Below are 24,708 nucleotides of genomic sequence, written 5' to 3'. Positions count from 1 at the left end.
GTAGCAGAGCGCCAAGTCTAGGTCCAAGATGCTTCTAAACCCCCAAGCCATAAGACTCCTGAATATCTAGTCAAATGGCTACCCAGCCCCCCCCCCCCCACCCCCCCACCCCCTCACCCCTCTTTACACCACTGCTACTCTCTGTTGTCATCTCTGCATAATCACGTTAATAACTCTACCTACATGTACATACTACCTCACATAACCGGTGCCCCCGCACATTCACTGTGTATCGGTACCCCCTCTGTATATAGTCTCGCTGTTGTTATTTCACTGCTGCTCTTTAATTAATTGTTACTTTTATCTCTTATTCTTATCTGTATTTTTTTTAACTACATTGTTGGTTAGGGGCTCGTAAGTAAGCATTTCACTGTTAGGTCTACACCTGTTGTATTCGGCACATGTAAAATAATTAAATTTGATTTGATTTGACTAATTCCGCTCCAGCGATTCCCACAAGCCCGTCCTCCCCAATTAAGGTGCCACCAACCTCCTGTGATATATATATATATATATATATATATATATATATATATATATACAGTACCAGTCAAAAATGTGGACACACCTACTCATTCCAGGGTTTTTCTTTATTTTTACTATTTTCTACATTGTAGATTAATAGTGAAGACATCAAAACTATGTAATAACATATAAGGAATCATGTAGGACCAAAAAAGTGTTAAACCCATCAAAATATATTTTATATTTGCGATTCTTCAAAGTAGCCACTCTTTGCCTTGATAACAGCTTAGCACACTCTTGGCACACTCTTCTCTCTAACAGCTTCATGGGGTAGTCATCTGGAATGTATTTCAATTAACAGGTGTGCCTTGCTAATTTGTGGAATTTCTTTCCTTCTTAATGCATTTGAGCCAATCAGTTGTGTGTGACAAGGTAGAGGTAGTATACAGAATATAGCCCTATTTGGTAAAAGACCAAGTCCATATTACGGCAAGAACAGCTCAAATAAGCAAAGAAACGACAGTCCATCATTACTTTAAGACATGAAGGTCAGTATATCCAGAAAATGTCAAGAACTTTAAAAGTTTCTTCAAGTTCAGTCGCAACAACCGTCAAGCGCTATGATGAAACTGGCTCTCATGAGGACTGCCACAGGAAAGCAAGAACCAGAGTTACCTCTGCTGCAGAGAATAAGTTCATTAGAGTCACCAGCTTCAGAAATTGCAGCCCAAATAAATGCTTCACAGAGTTGAGGTAAAAGACACGTCTCAACATCTACTGTTCAGAGGAGACTGTGTGAATCAGGCCTTCATGGTCGAATTCCTGCAAAGAAAACACTACTAAAGGACACCAATAATAAGAAGCAACTTTCTTGGGCCAAGAAACATGAGCAATGGACATTAGACTGGTGGAAATCTGTCCTTTGATCTGATGAGTCCAAATTTGAGATTTTTGGTTCCAAACGCTGTGTCTTTGTGACCGCATGTGTGGTTCCCACTGTGAAGCATGGAGGAGGAGTTGTGATGGTGTGGGGGTTCTACGCCATCCCATCTGGTTTGTGCTTAGTGGGACTATCATTTGTTTTTCAACAGGATAATGACCCAACACACTGTGTAAGGGCTATTTGACCAAGAAGGGGAGTGATGGGGTGCTGCATCAGATGACCTGGCCTCCACAATCACCCGACCTCAACCCAATTGAGATAATTTGGGATGAGTTGGACCACAGAGTGAAAGAAAGAATGCCAAGAGTGTGCAAAGCTGTCATCAAGGAAAGGGGTGGCTACTTTGAAGAATGTAAAATCAAAAATGTATTTTGATTTGTTTAACACTTTTTGGGTTACTACCTGATTCCATATGTTTTATTTCATAATTTGGTGTTTTCACTATTATTCTACAATCTAGAAAATAGTAAAAATGAAGAAAAACCTTTGAATGAGTAGGTATGTCCAAACCTTTGACGGGTACTGTGTATATAAAGAGTATTTGAATAGGTCAAATACATCAGGAATTCTTGATGAATCTGGGGGAAAGTCTCCTCCCTCTCTATCTCTTTCTCTCTTTCTTTCTTTCTTTATCTTTCTGTAGGTAGGGGAGTTCCGGATCCACGCAGCAGAGTGGACGGCAAACGTGTCGGCTGAGTTCAAGGAGACACGGCGGCGCCTGAGCGTAGACATCTCCAACAAGTTTGAGCGTGCCGCCTCCATTAAGCGTCGACTGTCCTCAGAGCTGGGCCTCAACCCCATCACCCAGGAGATGACCCCGGGCAGGAGGACGCTGTCCGTGAACCTGGGGCCAGGGGATGAGAGGGAGGCCTACCCCAACCTGGCTCTCTCCCTCACTCCTGTCCCTGGAGCCCTGGCCCGCAATGGCAGTGGACTCTACCTGAACGGACTCAGTCCGGACTACGCTGAGGTAGCCATCATAGAGAGCCTCTAGTGATGAGACACCGGGGTTGTGGAAGGGACATGGAGGTGAGACACATTTATGGTCATCAGTGGAGATCATTAAGTGAGACTAACACACACACACACACGCTTGTGTGTTCATGCTCACACTTGTGCTCATTGGTTAAGAGGCTGGTTGGAGAGACAGATAGACACTTCAAGCTGAGATCTCATGCATACTGTAGGTGAGTTTTCAGACATACACACATGCACACACACATGTTCGTCAAAGGTGATGAGATGCATACACACACTAGGCTGTGCAGTAATCGATTGAGTGCTGTGAGGGAGAGAGACACTGGTCGATCATCACTTACAGTAGATCGATCATCACACACAAATACACACACACACACACACACTAATTAATGGAGCTTGTGGAGAGACACACGCATTAATGCTCCCACTCCACCTGAAAACACAGAGAGGCTCTGAAGTCTGCATCAGATGAAGAGGTTCTTCACTGTCCGACACTGTATCATCCAAGATGAAACTTTCTCTAAGGCCTTTTACCCAACAAGTGTTAGGTTCTCACCAGGAGGCATCAATAATCACCAAACTTACGGAGCATGCACTTGATGTATTTCCAAGATTGTGTCTTTTTTCGTTTCAGTTGACACTTTTGTATGGTTCATGTATTCAGACTACTAGGGCAGCATTTATTTGATGCCTTGCTTTCAGTAATGACACCGCTTACAGTTTTAAAGCAGAATGTTTGGATCATTTTTTTTACCTTCAAGAAGGACATGCAGCTTTTTACCTAAGGAATATTCCTAGTGCCTTAAATAATGGAAGAACACTTTGAACAGTGTTTTGGATTGCCGGTGCATGTTGGACTGAGTCTTATCTATCTGGGTCGTTATCAAGTCTTAAATCGTACTTAAGCAATCCTTGAGAATATTTGTACATTATTTATGCGTCTTTTAGAGAACACAGCAACACATCAAGTAACAAGGAGAAGGTGCATGGAAGGATATGAACTTTGACCATTTGAAGTGGAGATTTAACAGTTCAACCCGGGTTCTCTCCTCTGACAGGCTATTCACCATGTTGAATAGAAATATATTTGGGACATACATATATTGTATTTTCTTATACAAATCAGGCCCATTTTATGATTTTACTCACTTTTTATTTTGATTGGGTGTGTGGGTAATGGGTGTGGTTATTGGCATGGTTATGGGCTTGGTTATGCAATGTGTTATAAGGCTGAGGGGAGACGCAATGAAAAAATGACTTGGATTGTTACTTGAATGAAGGGGGATGCAATGAAGAAATTACCTGGATTGTTACTTTAATGTGTCTTACTGTATTATTTATTCTGTGCTTTCTTATTTCCAATCACATTTTTAATGTCATATCTTGCCAAAACATCACACATGTACATCATACAATACAGAGCAAAGTGTCTTACAAATGCCCATTTCATCAAGAAACAGGTTTACATTTAACTTTCAGTTTTGAACAGAGTAATGGTTGTTAACTGAAAGTATGAATGTTTGAAGCAGCCAGGTCACCTGTGATACAAATCAGTATTTGAAACCCAGCCATTTTTTTTATTTAACCTGTCTTTAACTAGGCAAGTCAGTTAAGAACAAACTCTTATTTACAATGACGGCTTACACCAGCCAAACCCAGATGACGCTGGGCCAATTGTGCACCACCCTATGGGACTCCCAATCACAGCCAGTTGTGATACAGCCTGGATTCAAACCAGGGTGTCTATAGTGACGCCTACTAGCACTGAGATGCAGTGCCTTAGACTGCTGCACCACTCGGGAGCCCATGTCTGCAGATTTCGGGAGATGACATGGAAACCGAGCATTAGGGGCAACAGTGAGGGCTGTAACCTTCAAGTAGTTTTCGGTTTTGCTAGGGCATTATGGACAGGGATGGCGGATGGGTGTAAGCATCTGCCTCTAGTGCTAACGGTTGCATGTTTGAATCCAGCAATAGAAAGTTGTTTTTGAGATTTGGTATAGGCTTAAAACAAAAATCTCTTTCATCCATCTGCTTCCAGTGCCAAAGGTTGTATATTAGAATCCAGAGATAGAAAGTAGTTTTGTAGATTTTTGTTTTAAACCTATCCAAAACCTTTACCTTAACCATTCAGAGTTAATGCCTAACTTTAAGATTCCGGAGTTAATGCCTAACCGTAACCTTTAAACACTTTGAAATTTGACGTTTGGAACAACTTTGAATTTTGACGTTTGAGTAACATGGATGAGCGTTTAATTCTGACGTGGAACTGTGAGAGCATGTTGCAGAAACAAATGTTTATTTACAGTACAAATCTGAGTAGGCATCATTGCCATTACGGCACTATTTTATGTGTACAGTACAGTATAAAAGGGAATCATGTGTTACTGGGGGGGAAATTCAGCCAATGACAGGTTTGTCCTATTTCCAAGAAGTGTCCTAATACTCTTAAATGGTGTATATTCCTTGTCTCCTTAGCTTTCCTTCATGACCCCTGATGTCAAAAAGGTTTCCCCCATAGCTATAATCTGCCATATCCTATCAAATCAAGTGATCATGACGAACAAGGAGACGAGGATACAGTAGAAAGCTATTTATCAGTATTGGGACAGTCCAGTATCAGTGTGGTTATGAGGGAGAATGCTCACACAGCTCAGAGCAGAGGCCCATGGGAGTTCACTTGTACGACTTCTGCCCGGACTGTTGTATGATGGACAGGCACTGTAAGGAGTCCTGTCACCACCAGAGAAAAACTAGTGCATCACATTATATAAGTATATCTACAGCCACAGGGGGATTCAGTGTGTGTGTGTGTGTGTGTGTGTGTGTGTGTGTGTGTGTGTGTGTGTGTGTGTGTGTGTGTGTGTGTGTGTGTGTGTGTGTGTGTGTGTGCATACGTGTAGTATATGTGATCATCACTAATCATTTTCCATCCCCCCCTGAAGGATCTTGGTATTGTCACATCATTTTTCAAGGGTAAAGACACGTCATAATCACGTCTGTGGTTTGCATCAATGTCCAGACTCAAGCATTTTGAATTTTTCTCAGCCTTTTATATAGAAATGGATATTGGGAGTCATTATGAATGTAAACATGCTCATGATCTAACATTGTGATGTATGTGTGCCCGGAAGCATTCAAGTTGTCTCGATGATTACAACGTATATCAAGAGAAAAGAACAGTTAGTTCTTTCATTTATTTCTAATAAACGGATGTGTATATAACGCCATGTTGCATGTTAATTTATTTATTACTTCCAGTGTTTGTAAATGCATATATATTTCCAGCTGTGCTTTGCTTCCAATAAGAGGTTTGTACGACAATTTTTCCATTTAGCATGAAATGTGTTAATGTCTATGTGTGAATTCTTCAGACCACGACAACCTTAAAGTATTTTTATATGAAGTACTCTCAAGGTCAATGCTTTGTTCCTGCACAGAAAGCAACACTCAGAGCCAGAAGAATGCAATTAACAGGAAAAGGGAACTCAATGTGACCAAATAAAATGTACAAACTGACAGTATACCGTACCAAGCTTTCAGTCTCTAGACCTTGACCAGATACAATACAATACATAAAAGGTTGTTATTGCAGATTGCTGGATGGCATTACGTAATGTCAGTTGTAAATGCAATAGCTAATGCTTGTGATTCTAACTCCAGCTGGTTGTCCTTTGTTCTGTATAAATCCTTTCTGAAAATGGCCGTGCCTAAAAATGAAGAAGAACATAGACCCTACTGTAGCTTTGACCAAACTGCTATAAGCTTTAAGTCTCCCTCAGATATCATTGTGAGTGGGGAAGACAATCCTCAGTAAGATGATGTAATTATTTGGGTTTCTGAGTCACAGGTGTGTGATGCGGGAGAACATGTTCTATGTGACCTCATAGGTACAGTGTACAGAGCCTAATCATCCAAGCATTGCATCAGAACAGTGGGAAAAAAGAACATTGCATTAGCAGAAAACTTGAGATGTTCGCCCTGGCCCTGTCCACAGAGACAGGCCTAATCAGACAGATGCTCAACCTCAGCTGCCTTACTGTACAGTATACAAACGTATTAAAAATAAAAAAAACTGAAATACCTTATATACTGTACATACTGTAACTATTCAGACCATTTGCTATGAGACTCGAAATTGAACTAAGGTGCATCTTGTTTCCGTTGATTATCCTTGAGATGTTTCTACAACTTTATTGGAGTTCACCTGTGGTAAATTCAAATGATAGGTGTGGGACTTTCCAAATCATACCCAATCAATATAAGGTCCCACAGTTGACAGTGCATGTCAGAGCTCCGAGATAGGATTGTGTCAAGGCACATACCTGAGGAAAGGTACCAAAACATTTCTGCAGCATTGAAGGTCCCAAAGAACACAGTGGCCTCCATCATTCTTAAATGGAAGAAGTTTGGAAACGCCAAGACTCTTCCTAGAGCTGGTCGCCCAGCCAAACTGAGCAATTGGGGGAGAAGGGCCTTGGTCAGGGTGGTGACCAAGAACCCAATGGTCTCTCTGACAGAGCTCCAGAATTCCTCTGTGTAGATGGGAGAAACTTCCAGAAGGACAACCATCTCTGCAGCACTCCACCAATCAGGCCTTTATGGTAAAGTGGCCAGACGGAAGCCACTCCTCAGTAAAAGGCACATGACAGCCCGCTTGGAGTTTGCCAAAAGACACCTAAAGAATCTCAGACCACGAGAAACAAGATTCTCTGGTCTGATGAAACCAAGATTGAACTCTTTGGCCTGAATGCCAAGCGTCACGTCTGGAGGAAACATGGCACCATCCCTATGGTGAAGCATGGTGGTGGCAGCATCATGCTGTGGGGATGTTTTTCAGCGGCAAGGACTGTGAAACTAGTCAGGATTGAGGGAAACATGAACAGAGCAAAGTACAGAGAGATCCTTGATAAAAAACCTGCTTCAGAGTGCTCAGGACCTCAGAATGGGGCTGAAGGTTCACTTTCCAACAGGACAACGACCCTAAGCACACAGCCAAGACAAAGCAGGAGTGGCTTCGGGACAAGTTTCTGAATGTCCTTGAGTGGCCCAGCTAGAGCCTGGGCTTGAACCCGATCGAACATCTCTGGAGAGACCTAAAAATAGCTGTGCAGCGACGCTCCCCATCCAACCTGACAGAGCTTGAGAGGATCTGTAGAGAAGAATGGGAGAAACTCCCCAAATACAAGTGTGCCAAGCTTGTAGCATCATAACCAAGAAGACTCAAGGCTGTAATCACTGTCAAAGGTGGTTCAACAAAGTACTGAGTAAAGGGTCTGAATACTTATGTAAATGTGATATTTCAGTTTTATAGAAAACAGTTTTTGCTTTGTCATTATGGGGTATTGTGTGTAGATTGACGTGGGGGAAAAAACGATTTAATCTATTTTAGAATAAGGCTGTAACGTAACAAAATGTGGAAAAAGTCAAGGGGTCTGAATACTTTCCGAATGCACTAAAATAACATCAAATTGATCAGAAATACAGTGTAGACATTGTTAATGTTGTAAATGACTGTTGTAGCTGGAAACGGCTGGACTACCTATATAGGCGTACAGAGGCCCATTATCAGCAACCATCACTCCTGTGTTCCAATGGCACATTGTGTTAGCTAATCCAAGTTTATCATTTTAAAAGGCTAATTGATCATTAGAAAACCATTTTGCCATTATGTTAGCACAGTTGAAAACTGTTGTTTTGATTAAAGAAGCAATAAAACTGGCCTTCATGAGACTAGTTGTGTATCTGGAGCATCAGCTTTAGTGGGTTCGATTACAGGCTACAAATGGCCAGAAAAAAATAACTTTCTTCTGAAACTCGTCAGTCTATTCTTGTTATGAGAAATGAAGGCTAGATATTCCATAAAAAGTCAGCCGTTTCCAGCAACAATAGTCATTTACAACATTAACAATGTCTACACTGTATTTGTAATCAATTTGATGTTATTTTAATGGACAAAAAATGTACTTTTTATTCAAAAACAAGGAACCTTCTAAGTGACCCCAAACTTTTGAATGGTAGTGTATATGCAACTGCCAGAATAATAGAAACACCAACATAAAGTGTTTTAATACGGAGTTGGGCCGCCACGAGCCTCCACAACAGCTTCAATGCGCCTATGCATAGATTCTACAAGTGTCTGGAACTCTTTTGGAGGGATAACACATTCTTCCAAGAGAAATTCTATCATCTGGTATTTTGTTGATGGTGGTGAAAAACACTGTCTCAGGCGCCACTCCAGAATCTCCCATAAGTGATCAATTGGCTTGAGATCCGGTGACTGAGACGGCCATGGCATATGGTTTACATCGTTTTCATGCTCATAAAAACCATTCAGTGACCACTCGTGCACCGTGGATGTGGGCATTGTCATCCACTATCAGGAAAAGGTGATCAGTCAGAATGGCTGTGTATTTACTGTCGTTTACCTTGCTCTCTAAGGGGTTGAGTAGACCTAAATCAGACCAGGAAAATACACCCACACCATAACAGAGCCGCCAGAACCCTTAATTACTCAAGTGTTTCCATTCTTTTTGGCAGTTACCTGTATTTTACAATGACCTACATACTTGACATACCTCACTTCATGACAATCCACACACGCACACACACACACGAACCAAGCCTTTACTTCCTGTCTAGACTTGATTGAATGACTGATTGAAGGGTGAGTGATTGACTGAGTTCTTAATGTGTTTGTACTCTGTCACATCAGACTGAAAAGGATGTGTCAAGCTCAGTCAGACAGGGATCATCTGAGGACGAGCAGCGCTGGTGTTAGATTGAGAGATGCTAGCGCTGTGTGTGTGGTTGTGCGTGTGTGTGTGTGTGTGTGGGGGGGGGGGGGGGGGGCATAGAGGAGGAAGGTTTGATTTGATTTCTACATCACTGAGAGTCTTTTAAAACATTATTATTCTGCTCATTATTGGACACTTAGATTTGGTTCTTTAACTTTTACCTCCTTTAGTCATGAGACAGGCCTCTGCTAAGCTAGATGCTGTCCATTGATTTAAAACATTTCCCAGCCACTGCTTCCAAACCCAGAGGAGGCAATGTACGGGAAATGCTAGCACCGTGACACTTGCTATTGCCAAACTGCCTCGTTAGGAAAATGCAATACCATGCAGTCATGTATAGCACAAGCAACAGAGCATCTCATGAAATGGAGAGTATAGGTTTTATGTTCTCATCAATGGTCTTTGTGAGGTAGCTTTAGGCCACTCAAACTGTTTCAGAGTGACTTCATTGATGCTCAGACAATAGGGTTCTTCACCAAATTCCAAGTTCCAAGAAACGAGAGGAAGAGACATTTTTGATTCTGAGAAAACCTCTGACTGTCACTGTCACCCTGCTTTCATCCTCTACAGACAATAGCCTCAAGATTCAGTTAATGGTCACAGCAGCTCAAATGGAGGGGAAAAACACGGCTTGATTCATTTTTTATCTCACAGGCCGAGTTTGAAAGCTGCTAATCGAATAAATAACTGCTGAGAACAACAGTAACACAACAATAAAGGAACAGTAAAACTGATGCAGCAAGATACATCACACTTTTTTAAAGATCAATAAAAACTAGTGGTTTGGAAATGTGTTACTAGACTTGTGGTATAGTTAAAAACCTATTTACTGGGTCCTTAAAGAGCCCTATTCAACCAACCACTGTGATACCAGCTTTCTGGAAACAGGACAAAACACATAATTCTTCAAAAAGGCACATTTGGACTTGTTAACAACATTTTTCTCAGACATATACACTGTGTGTACAAAACATTAAGGACACCTGCTCTTTTCATGACATAGACTGACCAGGTGAATCCAGGTGAAAGCTATGATCCGTTATTGATGTCACTTGTTAAATCCACTTCAATCAGTGTAGATGAAGGGGAGGAGACAGGTTAAAGAAGGATTTTTAAACCTTGAGACAACGGAGACATAGATTGTGTGTGTGCCATTCAGAGGACGACGGGGCAAGACAAGATTTAAGTGCCTTTGAACGGGGTATGGTAGTAGGTGCCAGGTGCGCCGGTTTGTGTCAAGAACTGCAACGCTGCTGGGTTTTTCACACCCAAAGGACATCCAGCCAACTTGACACAACTGTGGGAAGCATTGGAGTCAACATGGGACAGCATCCCTGTGGATCGCTTTCCACACCTTGTAGACTTCATGCCCCAATGAATTGAGGCTGTTCTGAGGGCAAAAGAGAGGGGATGCAATTCAATATTAGAAAGGTGTCCATAATTGTTTGTACACTCAGTACCTTCAGAAAGTATTCATACTGCTTGACATACTGCTTTTATTGTGTGACAGCCTGAATTCAAAATGGATTAAATCTTCTTCTTTTTTCACCCATCTACACATAATACCCCATAATGACAAAGTGAAAACAGGTTTTTAGAAGTTTTAGCAAATTTATTGAAAATGAAATACAGAAATATGTAATTTACTAAGTATTCACACCCCTGAGTCAATACTTTGCAGAATCACCTTTGGCAGCAATTAGAGCTGTGAGTCTTTCTGGGTAAGTCTCTAAGAGCCTTCCGCACCTGGATTGTGCAACATTTGTCCATTATTCTCTTCAAAATTCTTCAAGTTCTTTCAAATTGGTTGTTAATCAGTGCTAGACAACCATTTTCAGGTCTTGCCATAGATTTTCAAGTAGATTTTCGGTCAAAACTGTAACTCGGCCAATCAGGAACATTCACTGTCTTCTTGGTAAACAACTCCAGTATAGATGTGGCCTTGTGTTTTAGGTTATTGTCCTGCTGAAAGGTGAATTCTGGAAAGTAGTGTCTGGTGGAAAGCAGACTGAACCAGGTTTTTGTCCAGGATTTTGCCTGTGCTTAGCTCCATTCCGTTTCTTTCCCCAGTCCTTAATGATTACAAGCATACCCATAACATAATGCAGCTCCCACTATGCTTGAAAGAGTGGTACTCAGTAATGTGTTTTATTGGATTTGCCCCAAACATAAGACTTTATATTCAAGACAAAACATTTATTGCTTTGCTACATTTTTTGCAGTATTACTTTCGTGCCTTGTTGCAAACAAGATGCATGTTTTGCAATATTTTTGTTCTGTACAACTTTTCTTCTTTTCACTCTCTAAATTAGGTTAGTATTGTCGAATAACTACAATGTTGTTGATCCATCCTCAGTTTTCTCCTATCACAGCCATTACACTCTCTAACTGTTTTAAAGTCACCATTGGCTTCATGGTGAAACAGAGTGAGTCCATGCAACTTATTATGTGACTTGTTAAGAAAATGTTTACTTCTGAACTTATTTAGGCTTGCCATAACCAAGGGGTTGAATAGTTATCACTCAAGACATTTCAGCTTTGAATTTTTAATTTAAAATATTTAAAAAATATACTAAAACATAATTTCACTTTGACATTATGGGGCATTGTGTGCAGGCCAGTGACAAAACATCTAAATGTAATACATTTTAAATTCAAGCTTTAACACAACAAAATGTGGAAAAATTCAAGGGGTGTGAATACTTTCTGAAGGCACTGTAACGTTAAACATGGCTACTCTTCCGCTGCAGGGGACGAGTGGTGTGTTTGACTGTTTGACCTTTATGTTGCCTGTGACAGGGTGTCCATGGTGCTGTCCATGGGGCTGTGGGGTCCCCTCCCATGCTGAGAGGATGAATAGTCCTCTGACCTTCTCTCTGCCCAAGCCCACCTACTGGGTGGCTAGATAGAACATGGGCTGGTGTCGGGGTGTTATTTTAGGAATCAGATACATGTTATGAGATGTTATACCGCATTGTGGCCCCTACATTACAGCACTTTACTGGAGCCATTGTTTTAATTAACTCTGTCTTCCGGGCATATCCACATGGTTAATTCATGTGGTTCATTCAGTATCTTGTTTGTGTTTTGATGTCATCTTTATTAACTGCTCTGTTCTTCCAACATTTCCACAAGTGACTTTTCATTTTTCGGTCATTCCATGTCATTTCAGCAAGCCATGACACCCACCAACTCAGATTGTTTCTGAAATCCTTTCTGTAGTTAAAAACAGTTACGATTAACATTCCTGCAAGATCATTTTATTGAAATATAATTAGATCTCTGAGAAATTAAGCTAATTGATCACAGCCAAATTGGCCATTTTAATGTATAGCAGTTATATAATATTCAACAAATATAGTATTTAACATCCAATTTGGAACAACAAAACAACAAACAAGCACAATATCATGACAGAAGGTCAACCAATAGAGGCCAAGTCTTTGAAAGCTACATCCTCTGCAGATGGAGGGTCAGTTCATGACTTGAGCGGATGGAGCTGGGCAGAGGATGGTAAATGATGGCGATGGAGTCTGCTGGTGATCTTGTAGAGAGCAAGTCTGGGAATCAGCCTGAGTTATATAGCCACTGGACTTTTCCTCTTCCACTCTGTGAATCACCCACTTGGGTGAGCCACGGCAACTGGGTGCCAGAAAGCTCACCACACTAAGATAAAAATAGTAACCAGTCAACCTCTCTATGAGCCCTCTGCCTCAGCACTGTTGTATTCCTCCATCCCTCATTCTTGTCACGCTTCAAGCAACTCTTCACATGATGTTATCAAAGATCAGGAACTGGCAGCCAGGATATAGGATGGGACAACTTCAGTGACTAATTTATCTGAACGGGGGGAATCACCAATTCACTGGGTATACATTATATAGGATGAAGAAATAATACTCGGGGGGGGAGGGTGGTGGAATTTTTTGAGGTGGAACGACCCTTTTAGCAATTCTCTGTGTCTGAGAGATGCAGGAGACAGCACGGTGGTTGCTATAGAAACAGTTCATTAGGGCTGAGAGCTTGGGTAATGTTTTGTATCTGCAGCACCAGGCGAGCGAGGGAAGCTATATTCCCCTGACAGACAGACAGACAGACATACAGACTAGGCCTATGCATAGCCTCGGGATGATGTTTGAGTTGGGAGTGCTGGGGGAGGGGGGGGGGTCCTTTATAATAAATAATGCATCTACACTGAGTATAAAAACATTAAGAACAGTTGCTCTTTCTGTTGAGCAGGTGACTGAACAGGTGAATCCAGGTGAAACCTATGATCCCTTATTGATGTCCCTTGTTAAATCCACTTCAATCAGTATAGATGAAGGGGATGAGAGAGGTTAAAGAAGGATTTTTAAGCCTTGAGACAATTGAGACATTGATTGTGTATGTGTGCCATTCAGAGGGTGAATGAGCAAGACAAAATATTTAAGTGCCTTTGACCTGGGTATGGTAGTAGGGCCCAGGTGCACCGGTTTGTGTTAAGAACTGCTACGCTGCTGGGTTTTTCATACTCAACAGTTTCCCGTGTGTAGCAAGAATGGTCCACCAGCCAAAGGACATCCAGCCAACTTGACACAACTGTGGGAAGCATTGGATTCAACATGGGCCAGCATCCCTGTTGAACACCTAAGACACCTTGCAGAGTCCATGCCCTGACGAATTGAGGCTGTTCAGAGGGCTTTTTATTTTTCTTCGTATTTATAATAATTTGTTTTATCATTATTATTATTATTATATATATGCAAAACTTGTTTTGTTTCATTCTCTTGAAACATTTTCGTTGACTATATTCAGTTCAATCTGTCTTTTTAATTGTGTGCTCTATATTTAGTTTAACATTGGTTATAAGTAGGCCTGTTGTAAAATAAATATATTGTTAGCGTATTAATGTCATTGGTTGGGTATGGTAGGCACTAGCCTTTCTTGGTAATTGTTGAGATTTCTAGCTCACTCAGGAAAAGAAAAAAATATATATGTATAAATAGATAAAAGAGAAGCAAATGGGTCTGATGTGTTCCTTTAAATGGGGAACGAGTGATTTCCTTAAGTTTCTTAGATGCTCGGATATGTCTTCCCTGTAGCTCAGTTGGTAGAGCATGGTGTTTGCAACGCATGGTGCTTGCAACGCCAGGGTTGTGGGTTCGATTCCCACGGGGGGCCAGGACGGAAAAAAATAATAAAAAAATTAATGAAATGTAAGTCGCTCTGGATAAGAGCGTCTGCTAAATGACTAAAATGTAAATGTGATATGTTATGTGCGCGTGCGCAGCTTCACTAGAGATGTAAATTACAGCACCTGGTAATCACTTCACTGTAGACAATCATCAGGAGCACACAGCCTGTTGGTATGTAACTGTGAACTACTCAGTCTAGCATTGATGTTTGTGCACTGAACGTTTACCTCACTGTGTCGGTGTTAGTTAGCCGGGAGTAACTTGTAGCTCGCTGGGTGCGGTAGCTCAGCGAACCAGATGCTATATAGCAATAGGCTATTATTATCAGCCATTTGCATTGTGCTGATTGTTCGGCGCACTCTGCTGGTTTCTGGTGGCGGTGGTGATAGCGGTGGTTTGGTTCGCTGATCCATGGTGGAGTGTTGCGTTTGTGTGTAAATCCTTTGGAGGTGGCATGGGTTCTGTGTCCTGTGACAGCGTCCATAGCAACCTGTGACGGCAGAGTCACTGTGCGCATGCTCCTCTGGCGCTGGGCATTCTGGGTGATGTAGTCGGTGCTGTTTTAAGCCAGATTCGCCACATCTTTGATGGTGTTGCAGGCTTATTTTGATTTATTATTTACATTATTATTATTATTATTATATATACTAAATAATATATCTGAATAATATATTGTCATTACTTGTTTGTTGTATTTCAGGTTTATGACCTGTGGTCATTTGATTTAAAATAAAATTAAGGACAAAACACGAGTCATGACATTGTGTGCTTCCTGGTGAGCTTTTTCGGAGGGCTAAATAACGAAAAATCCGAACAGTCATAAACCACGGTTCTCCTTTACATGGATAATGCAAGTGCTAGAACATTCGTCACGAGACTAACTTCTGATAAGCAAACAGTCCACCCATAAAGCTGTCTGCTCATCTGCTGACTTACTAGGCAAATCATTAATGAGTGAAAGCCAAGAAGAGGATAGAGTCTACAGTTAAAGGACTACTTAAAACCCAGTTGGCAGAAAACACTTGAGCTTGAGTTAAACGCTAGAAAAGTTGGCAAGATGGCAGCATCAGAGGAGGAGCTGGAGAGGCTAAAACAGAAGCGGTCAGCAGCCTAGACTGCGTTCACTAGAAGAGCCAATTACCTCACCTCCAGAGCTAGTGCACTGGGGGAAAGTGAAATGAGAAGTGAGTGGAGGAACTTTAAAGTGGATCACTCCAGAGTCAGAGATGCAGGGTTTGAGTATGCCACGGCCCTGAGAGAAGTGGACGATGATGAAGCCAAAAAGAAGGCGGAAAACATTGACGGAAAAACAGCAGAATGTGACTGTAAGTTTGATGAAACTGAACAAATCATCCTGATCAGCTTCTGGACAAGGTTCGCTGAGGCAGAAATTACCACCCTCACTGAAGAGGCTGGATCAGCCATGGACCAGGCCGAGGACACCGATCACCACCATATGACCAGGAGGGAATGTGAATTGATTCATAGGAACCTGGAACGGGAGGTCAACAACTTCGAACGAGGATTGGATGAGTGGAAAGATTTGATCCCTCGGTCCAAGGCAACAGAGTCAAAGAACCAGATCCGGAAGTTGAAGAAAAGGTGTGAAAAACTGTGGGATGAGTGGGCATGGAAAGGCGGTTCTCAATCCGACGACGAAGGGAAACTGGGAAAAGTGAAAATTGTGGAGCAGGAGGAGCCAGTTGGGACTTACAACTACAGGCCCCAGATCAGCCTAGAACGTGCACGCTTGCCCATGTTTGCTGGTAATATGAGGGATTACTACCGCTGGAAAGCTGAATGGGAGGACTTGCAACGTCTGGGAAACCCTCATGGATTGGAAAATGTGAGAAAATTCCATCTCTTGGGAAGCCTAGATGAAAAAGTCAAGAGGGACCTCGTATTGTCCAGTTGTGGATCCGCCAACGACGTGTTCAGGCTCCTGGACAACAAGTACGGAAATAAGCCAAAAATAGTGCTGCTGATTGCACAAGAAGTGCAAGGACTTTGCCCCATCAAAGGAAACCATCCAAGGAAGACAATCGAACTGATTCAAGCTGTGGAGAGAGCTCTTCGTGACCTACAAGTCTTAGGGGAGGAAGATGCTGTGAAGAACCGAGTGGTTGTGCAGTCGATTGAAAGTAAGCTTCCTGACTCCCTGAAAGAAAAGTGGATAACACACAAAAATGACCCTGGAAGCGGGTTTTCACCACGCAACCACTTTGACTGTCTACTGCAATACTTGAAGAAGCAGGAGGACATTCTCGAGGAGCTAGACCAGCTACAGCCTAGCCTGGCGGACAATACTGAGAGGTCGAGCGAGAAGAAAAAAGAAAGGAGGGCATTCACCAGAGCCACATCAGGAAACACCCTAAAGGGCGCTCAACCAAGCTCATGCATCACATGTGGAGACAACGAGCACAGAGGTAGGCTGTTCGCCTGCAAGGTCTTCAAGAAGCTCAATCTGACAGGCAAGAAGGCTCAGTTTAGGAGAGCAGGAGCATGCTTTAAGTGCTTGCGCCTTCATGGTGACGATGGCGGCTGCACACAAAAGTATCTATGCTCAAAGGATGACTGTCAGAAAGAGGGCTCTTCAGACCACAATTACTTGCTCTGTCCAAAGTCACAGATCAAGAAGAAAGAGGAAAAGAGCGGAGAGCAGAGCGTTGCAAAATTGGGGAAACGGGGGCTTGGACTAACCAACAAACAGGAGGAGCTCCTTGCCAAACTTTCTCCAGAGGTGCGAGCAGAGTTCAAAGAAGCCTTTTCAAATAAGATCACAACAAAAGTGTGTGCTAGCATTGGTTGTGAGCCAAAAGAGTGCCCTGTCATAATGATGCTGTTGGATGTGACGACAAACTCTGGCCAGCTAGTCGGTACATTGATTGATCTCGCTTCAGATACTAATTATATCTCTAATAAAGCAGCAGAGCGTCTCAAGCTAAATGGTGAGAACATTAAGTTGATTGTCCAAGGTGTTGGAGGGATGGAGAAAACCATTACTACCATGAAGTATACCCTGAGGCTGAGAGTAAAAACTCCCAGAGGTACAATAGCAGAGCACAAACTCCTCTGTTACGGCTTGGAAGATGTTGCGAAGGTGAACCAAGCTGTCACGCCACAGCAACTGCAGAAGTTCTTTCCAAATGTTCAACTCAAGGACTTGGTCCGGCCCGAAAAGATCGACCTGTTGATTAGCCACAGAGAGGGTCGCCTTGTCCCACAGCCAGTCAGAGTAGTTGGAGACCTCGTCCTCTGGGATGGTCCCCTTGGGAAGGCTGTTGGTGGAACGCATCCTGACCTCTTTGAAGTGATAGACCTAGCAGTGCACAGGTCTGAAACACATTTCGCTAGGTCAATGAGAACAGCTTCAAGGGCGTACAAAGAGATTCTCGTGAAGACGGGAGGACCCAGTGGAGTTTCGGTGGAAGAAGACGCAATCCTCCGAAACACTGCAACTACCAACAAAGAAGTTTTTGAATGGTTCAAGTGGGACAGTATTGGCGCCGCCTGTGATCCTCAGTGTGGTGGTTGCAGATGCGGTAGGTGCCCCCCTGGAGGCAAGGAAATGACCCTAGGAGAGGAAAGAGACTTGGAGAAAATAAAGGAATGTCTGACCTACGTGCAAGCTGACAAGCACAGCGAATCCCCTCACTGGGACGCAGCTTACCCGTGGAAAGGAGACCCCACAACACTGCCTGACAATCGACGTGCAGTGGAAGCGACTTTTTTAAACACTGAGAAACGACTGGAGAGGGAGCCGGAATGGAAGGCTGCGTACAGAGAGCAAATCCACGATATGGTCTCAAGAGGTGCTGCCGTTAAAGTCACCCAGGAGGAAATCGATAGCTGGAAGGGACCTAAGTGGTATATCAGTCATTTAGTTGCTCCTAATCCTCACTCAACCACTACCCCTGTAAGAATTGTCTGGAACAGTAGCCAAGAATTCATGGGAATAAGTTTAAATGACCTACTGTACAAGGGTCCTGATGTCCTAAATCAGATAAGGGGCGTGCTTCTGAGATTCAGGACTGGGTTGTACGCCGCACTGGGCGATGTGAAAAAAATGTACAACTCTGTCTGGCTAGAAGACAAAGAAGTACACCTCCATAGATTCCTCTGGAGAGACAATCCTGAGGAGGTGATCGAAGTCTTTGCTGTCGTCAGGGTCAACATTGGCGATAAACCTGCTGGTTGTATCGCCCAGGTGGCAATGAGAGAAACAGCCAACCTGCCCCAGTTTGCAGCCATGGTTGAGGAGCGCAGAGTTGTGGTAGAAGATAGTTATGTGGATGACATCTTGACGTCCCACAATGACTTGCAGATACTGGAGAAAATCACCAAAGGAGTGGAAAAGATCTTAAAGGCTGGAGGCTTCTCCCTTAAGCCATGGGTCTTATCAGGCCAAAGTGGGAGGTCTACAACCACAACTGATGCCAGTATCAGTAAGACAACTGTGAGTGTGCCCAAAACGCTGGTGTTACCCAACCAGATGCGGGACGAAGAGAGCAAAGCACTTGGAGTCGGCTATGAACCAGAGACCGACAAACTTCGTGTGATGACCTCTGTAAATTTCTCAAAGAAGAGAGGAAAGATGAGAACAGGAGTTGATTTGCGCGAAGAGGAAGTCAGAGGTAAAACTCCAAACCCATTGACCCGTCGAATGCTGCTAAGCCAGATCGCTGGATTCTACGACCCCATTGGTCTTGCCACACCCGCAAAGCAGAAAGGGGTTATGCTTGTGAGAGAAGCTTACCAAGAAGCGAGTATAAGCAGTCCAGTTAAGGACACTTGGGATGACCCACTCTCACCAAAACTACGAGAGGCTTCTATAAGACTCCTCGAAGAATATGTGAGACTTGCCCAGATCAGGTTCGAAAGAAGCCTCACACCAACTGGAGCCATAGGCCATCCAATGGGAGTCACGTTTTCAGATGGGAGTGAGGCTTCCTACGGTGTGGTGCTCTATCTCCGTTGGGAGACGCAGAATGGGGTCGTAGTGAGGCTGGTTGAGTCAAAAGCAAAGCTTACCCCTCTCAACCAGAAAGGAAACGTGATTAAGGCAGAGGTATGTGGTGCTGTCTTTTCGATCCGCCTGAGAAAATACCTTGTAAAGCACTGCCGCATCAAGGTCGCACGCTGGGTCCACTTCGTGGATAGCCAAACAATCCTGGGAGCAATTCACAAGGATAGCTATGGCTACCAAACTTTCTTCGCTAACCGCATCAGAGAGATCCAGAATTCTGGACCAGTGGAAGACTGGAGGTGGATTGAGGGCAACCTGAACATAGCAGACATCATCACAAGGGGAGCAACTCCTGAGGAACTCGATGAAGGGTCAGAGTGGCAACAAGGCCCAGAGTTCCTGAGTTGGCCTGAGGCTGAGTGGCCTGTGAAGACAGCCAGTGAGATAGTGACCAGCGTGGCTGATGACGTTAAAAGGTTGCAGAGAAGAGCGTTCTCAGCTGTCGTCACCAGGTCTCAGGCAGAAAAGTTCTCAGACCCCAGCAATACTGATGTTGGGGCAGACTTGCAAGACTCCGCACCGCGACCACAGATGAAAGACCAAGGTCCAACTCCAGCAGTAGAGAGGCCAAAGAGGAAGCCCTGGGGTGTAGCTCTAGTGCGCCTTGTCGGGCCCGAACGATTCAGTAGCTTGTCTAAATTGTGTGGAACAATCGCCTGGGTTCGAAGAGCGGCAGAATCCTGGCTGAGGACAAGCTACCAAGCCTCGAGCTCAGCAAACTGGGAGGTGAGGGGGCCCAGGCTGTCTGTGGGAGAGAGAACAGCGGCTTTCCAAGACCTAGCCCTTGCAGCCCAAGACGGCGTGAACTTTCAGGATACGACCTTAAACCGCCTTGTTGTGATGAAAGATGACAACAATGGACTCTTACTTTGTGGTGGTAGAGTCCAGTCTTGGAATGAAGACGGAACCGCTGTACCTTTAATCCCGTTCCGGTCGTGGCTGGGGGCCTTGCTTGCGAGGGAAGCTCACGAAGCGAATCATGAAGGGGTGGCTGCCACACTGCTGCACACTAAAAGAAAGGCCTGGGTTGTGCAAGGTCGGAGGACAGTGAAGAAGGTGGTCAACAGGTGCATCACTTGCAAAGAGCCCGGCTCTGCCAGCAAGTGATGAGCGCTCTTCCTCAGGAACGTACCAGTAGAGCGAACCCATTCGATTATACTACACTAGACCTCTTTGGACCCTTTGAAGTGAGGGACGCTGTTAACCTCTATGGGCTAGGTGGGACGCAAGCGTCCCACCCGTGGTGCACTCCATCAACAGCAGGTGCATTTCAAGAGCGGCAAATTTGAATCCAAATAAATGTCAAAATTCTAATTTTTCAAACATACAACTATTTTACACCCTTTGAAAGATAAACATCTCCTTAATCTAACCACGTTTTCCGATTTCAAAAAGGTTTTACGGCGAAAGCATAAATTTAGAGTATGTTAGGACAGTACATTTACAAGAGTTGTGTGTAATGTTGTGCCAATTCAAAGACAGGCGTCACCAAAACCATAAAATCAGCTAAAATTATGCACTAACCTTTTACAATCTCCAACAGATGACACTCCTAGGACATTATGTTAGACAATGCATGCATTTTTAGTTCTATCAAGTTCATATTTATATCCAAAAACAGCGTTTTACTGTGGCGTTGATGTTCAGGAAATCGTTTCCCTCCAATAACCGGCATTCAAGTCAGCACCACAAATTAAATAATTAAAATTAGAAAACATTGCTAAAATATTATATTGTCATTTAAAGAATTATAGATTTACATCTCTTGAACGCAATCAACTTGCCAGATTTAAAAATAACCTTACTGGGAAATCACACTTTGCAATAATCTGAGCACTGCGCCCAGAAAAATACGCGTTGCGATACAGACTAGCCGCCATGTTGGGGAGATCTAAAATCGAAAATACTATGTAAATAATCCATTACCTTTGATTCTCTTCATCAGATGTCACTTCCAGGTATCACAGGTCCATAACGAATGTAGTTTTGTTCAAAAAAGCTCATCATTTATGTCCAAAAATCTCCGTCTTGTTAGCACATGATCTAAGCCCGCCGGACTTCACTTCATGAACGAGGGGAAAAAATATATTTACGTTCGTTCAAACATGTCAAACGTTGTATAGCATAAATCATTAGGGCCTTTTTTAACCAGAACATGAATAATATTCAAGGTGGACGAATGCATTCTCTTTTATAACGTATTGGAACGAGGGTACCCAACATGAACTCGCGCGCCAGGTGTCTAATGGGCCATCATCGTTCCATGGCTCTTGTTCGGTCAGATCTCCCTCCAGAAGACTCAAAACACTTTGTAAAGGCTGGTGACATCTAGTGGAAGCAATAGGAAGTGCCAAAATATTCCTCAGCCCCTGTGTTTTTCAATGGCATAGGTTTAAAGGTAATACAACACATCAGGTATCCACTTCCTGTCAGAATCTGTCTCAGGGTTTTGCCTGCCAAATGAGTTCTGTTATACTCACAGACACCATTCAAACAGTTTTAGAAACTTTAGGGTGTTTTCTATCCATATATAATAAGTATATGCATATTCTAGTTACTGGGTAGGATTAGTAACCAGATTAAATCGGGTACATTTTTTTATCCAGCCGTGCAAATACTGCCCCCTAGCCCTAACAGGTTAAGAAAAGAACCAAGAAAAAGGTCTGGGGAGTCGTGTATTGCTGCATGACTTCCAGAGCCGTCCATGCTGATCTCATCGACGACCAGTCTTCTGAGAGCTTTCTTCAGGCCTACTCCCGGTTCACTGCTCTAAGGGGGCATTCCAAAAAGCTATGGTCAGACAGAGGCACAAACTTCTTGGGAGCCAGGCCTGCTCTGAGAGAGCTACACAAGCACCTGGCATGTTTGCAGAAGGGATCCGTTGAAGACAAGGCTGCCAGAAATGGCACAGAGTGGCAATGGGACTTTCATCCTGCAGACTCGCCACACAGGAATGGAGCAGCAGAGGCAGCTGTCAAGCTCCTTAAAAGAGCTCTTAACAGTCTTGGCGGAACAACTGGCTGCAACACCTGGGGGGAGTTCCAGACCCTTCTCTACTCTGCAGCCAACTTGACTAATGAGCGACCCATCGACGCCAGGGCACAGGAACAAGAGGACTCAGTGGAGTACTTGACCCCCAACTCCCTTATCCTGGGGCGCACCGGACAGGGAGGTGACATACACGGAATCGACATGGAAACCCGCTCTTGGCGCAGGCTGAGTGCTGTCCAGGCTGGAGTCGACAGGTTCTGGAAGAAATGGAGCGAACTGGCAGGACCAAACTTGTTCATACGACACAAGTGGCACCGAGCAGAGAGAAGTATCAAGGTTGGAGACGTAGTCTGGATTGCGGACCAGAACGCTCTGAGGGGGCAGTTCCGGCTCGGCCGGGTTGCTACAACATATCCAGATGAGAAGGGGGTTGTCCGCGATGCGGACATAACAACCTGCATGGGTCTTCCTGCTCCCATGGTTCCCAGGGCCCGGAGAAAGGACTCTACCATGCACACGAAAATCGTCATTCGCAGGGATGTGAGGAGGTTGGTGATCTTGATTCCTGCTGAAGACCAAGAGGAGGTAAGATAAGTCCTCGCCATGGGTACCCAAAGACTGTGACTCGGTGTTCTTTGCTTAGCTAGCGGGTAACCCTGGGAGGCAACTGAGTGCTTCGAGGGCAAACCTACACTCAGTAGGAGGAAAGTTGGTGGAGCCTACCTCCTTAGTTAATACATGTTTGTAAATGCCTACAAAGACTGGACTTTAGTTTGAAATTCTCACTGAGAGACTCAAGAGACTGTGCCCTCCTTGGATCTTCGATCAGTCGGCCAAGTGGGAGGTGTTGAGATTTCTAGCTCACTCAGGAAAAGAAAAAAAGATATATGTATAAATAGATAAAAGAGAAGCAAATGGGTCTGATGTGTTCAATTAAATGGGGAACGAGTGATTTTCTTAAGTTTCTTAGATGCTCGGATATGTTATGTTATGTGCGCATGCGCAGCTTCACTAGAGACTTAAATTACAGCACCTGGTAATCACTTCACCGTAGACAATCATCAGGAGCACACAGCCCGTTGGTATGTAACTGCGAACTACTCAGTCTAGCATTGATGTTTGTGCACTGAACGTTTACCTCACTGTGTCGGTGTTGGTTAGCCGGGAGTAACTTGTAGCTCGCTGGGTGCGGTAGCTCAGCGAACCAGATGCTATATAGCATTAGGCTATTATTATCAGCCATTTGCATTGTGCTGATTGTTCGGAGCACTCTGCTGGTTTCTGGTGGCGGTGGTGATAGCGGTGGTTTGGTTCGGTGATCCATGGTGGAGTGCCGCATTATGTTGCGTTTGTGTGTAAATCCTTTGGACGAGGCATGTGGTGGCATGGGTTCTGTGTCCTGTGACAGCGTCCATAGCAACCTGTGACGGCAGAGTCACTGTGCGCATGCTCCTCTGGCGCTGGGCATTCTGGGTGATGTAGTCGGTGCTGTTTTAAGCCAGATTCGCCACATCTTTGATGGTGTTGCAGGCTTATTTTGATTTATTATTTACATTATTATTATTATTATTATTATATATACTAAATAATATATCTGAATAATATATTGTCATTACTTGTTTGTTGTATTTCAGGTTTATGACCTGTGGTCATTTGATTTAAAATAAAATTAAGGACAAAACACGAGTCATGACATTGTGTGCTTCCTGGTGAGCCTTTTCGGAGGGCTAAATAATGAAAAATCCGAACAGTAATTGCTGCAATATAGTCTGTTCAAAACTTTTGTGAAGGTCTAAACCAGTTCTCAAGTGTTTTGTTTAATTCTGTTGAGACATTTTCTTTGGCCAATTTAAGTTCCAACTGTAATGTCCAATAATACAATTTATGAAATGGATGCCTAAACATTTGGAAAAGGGGATGCCTAACCAGTTGCACAACTGAATGCTTTCAACCAAAATGTGTCTTTCACATTTAACCAAAACCCTCTGAATCAGAGAGGTGCAGGAAGGCTGCCTTAATCGACATCCACGTCATCATTGCCTGGTGAGCAGTTGTTGTTGGGGGTTAATTGCCTCACTCAAGGGCAGAACGGCAGATTGTTCCACCTTGCTGGCTCAGGGACTTGAACCAGTGATCTTTCAGTTACTGGCCCAATGCTCTTAAACGCTAGGTTACCTGCCACCTGTGCCTGCATTGCCCTGATTCATTCAGTGTTCAAATCTCTGACAGGTGAACCGTGAGGTGGACAATTATTGTTTAGCAAGTAAAACCAATAAAACAATAGGCTATAAAGTTTTGCATATGCTACACATCAAAAAACAAGGAATAGTG

General features: G+C 43.5%; 1 protein-coding gene across 1 annotated transcript in view; it reads left to right on the top strand.

Moving 5' to 3' along the window:
- LOC106607929 (potassium channel subfamily K member 2) overlaps nt 1-5,614 on the top strand; it is a 50,199-nt gene extending 44,585 nt beyond the window's left edge. The window contains exon 7 of the mRNA XM_014205409.3: nt 2,052-5,614. Coding sequence (XP_014060884.1) covers nt 2,052-2,402 — 351 coding nt within the window. The 3' untranslated portion in view covers nt 2,403-5,614. The remainder of the gene's footprint in view (nt 1-2,051) is intronic.
- Nucleotides 5,615-24,708: the final 19,094 nt, after the last annotated feature.

This window comes from Salmo salar, chromosome 06, assembly GCF_965601325.2.
Source record: "Salmo salar chromosome 06, fSalSal1, whole genome shotgun sequence".
Classification (NCBI taxonomy): Eukaryota; Metazoa; Chordata; class Actinopteri; order Salmoniformes; family Salmonidae; genus Salmo; species Salmo salar.
Note: the sequence above shows the minus strand (reverse complement) of the source record. Positions and strands in the feature narration are given on the sequence as shown.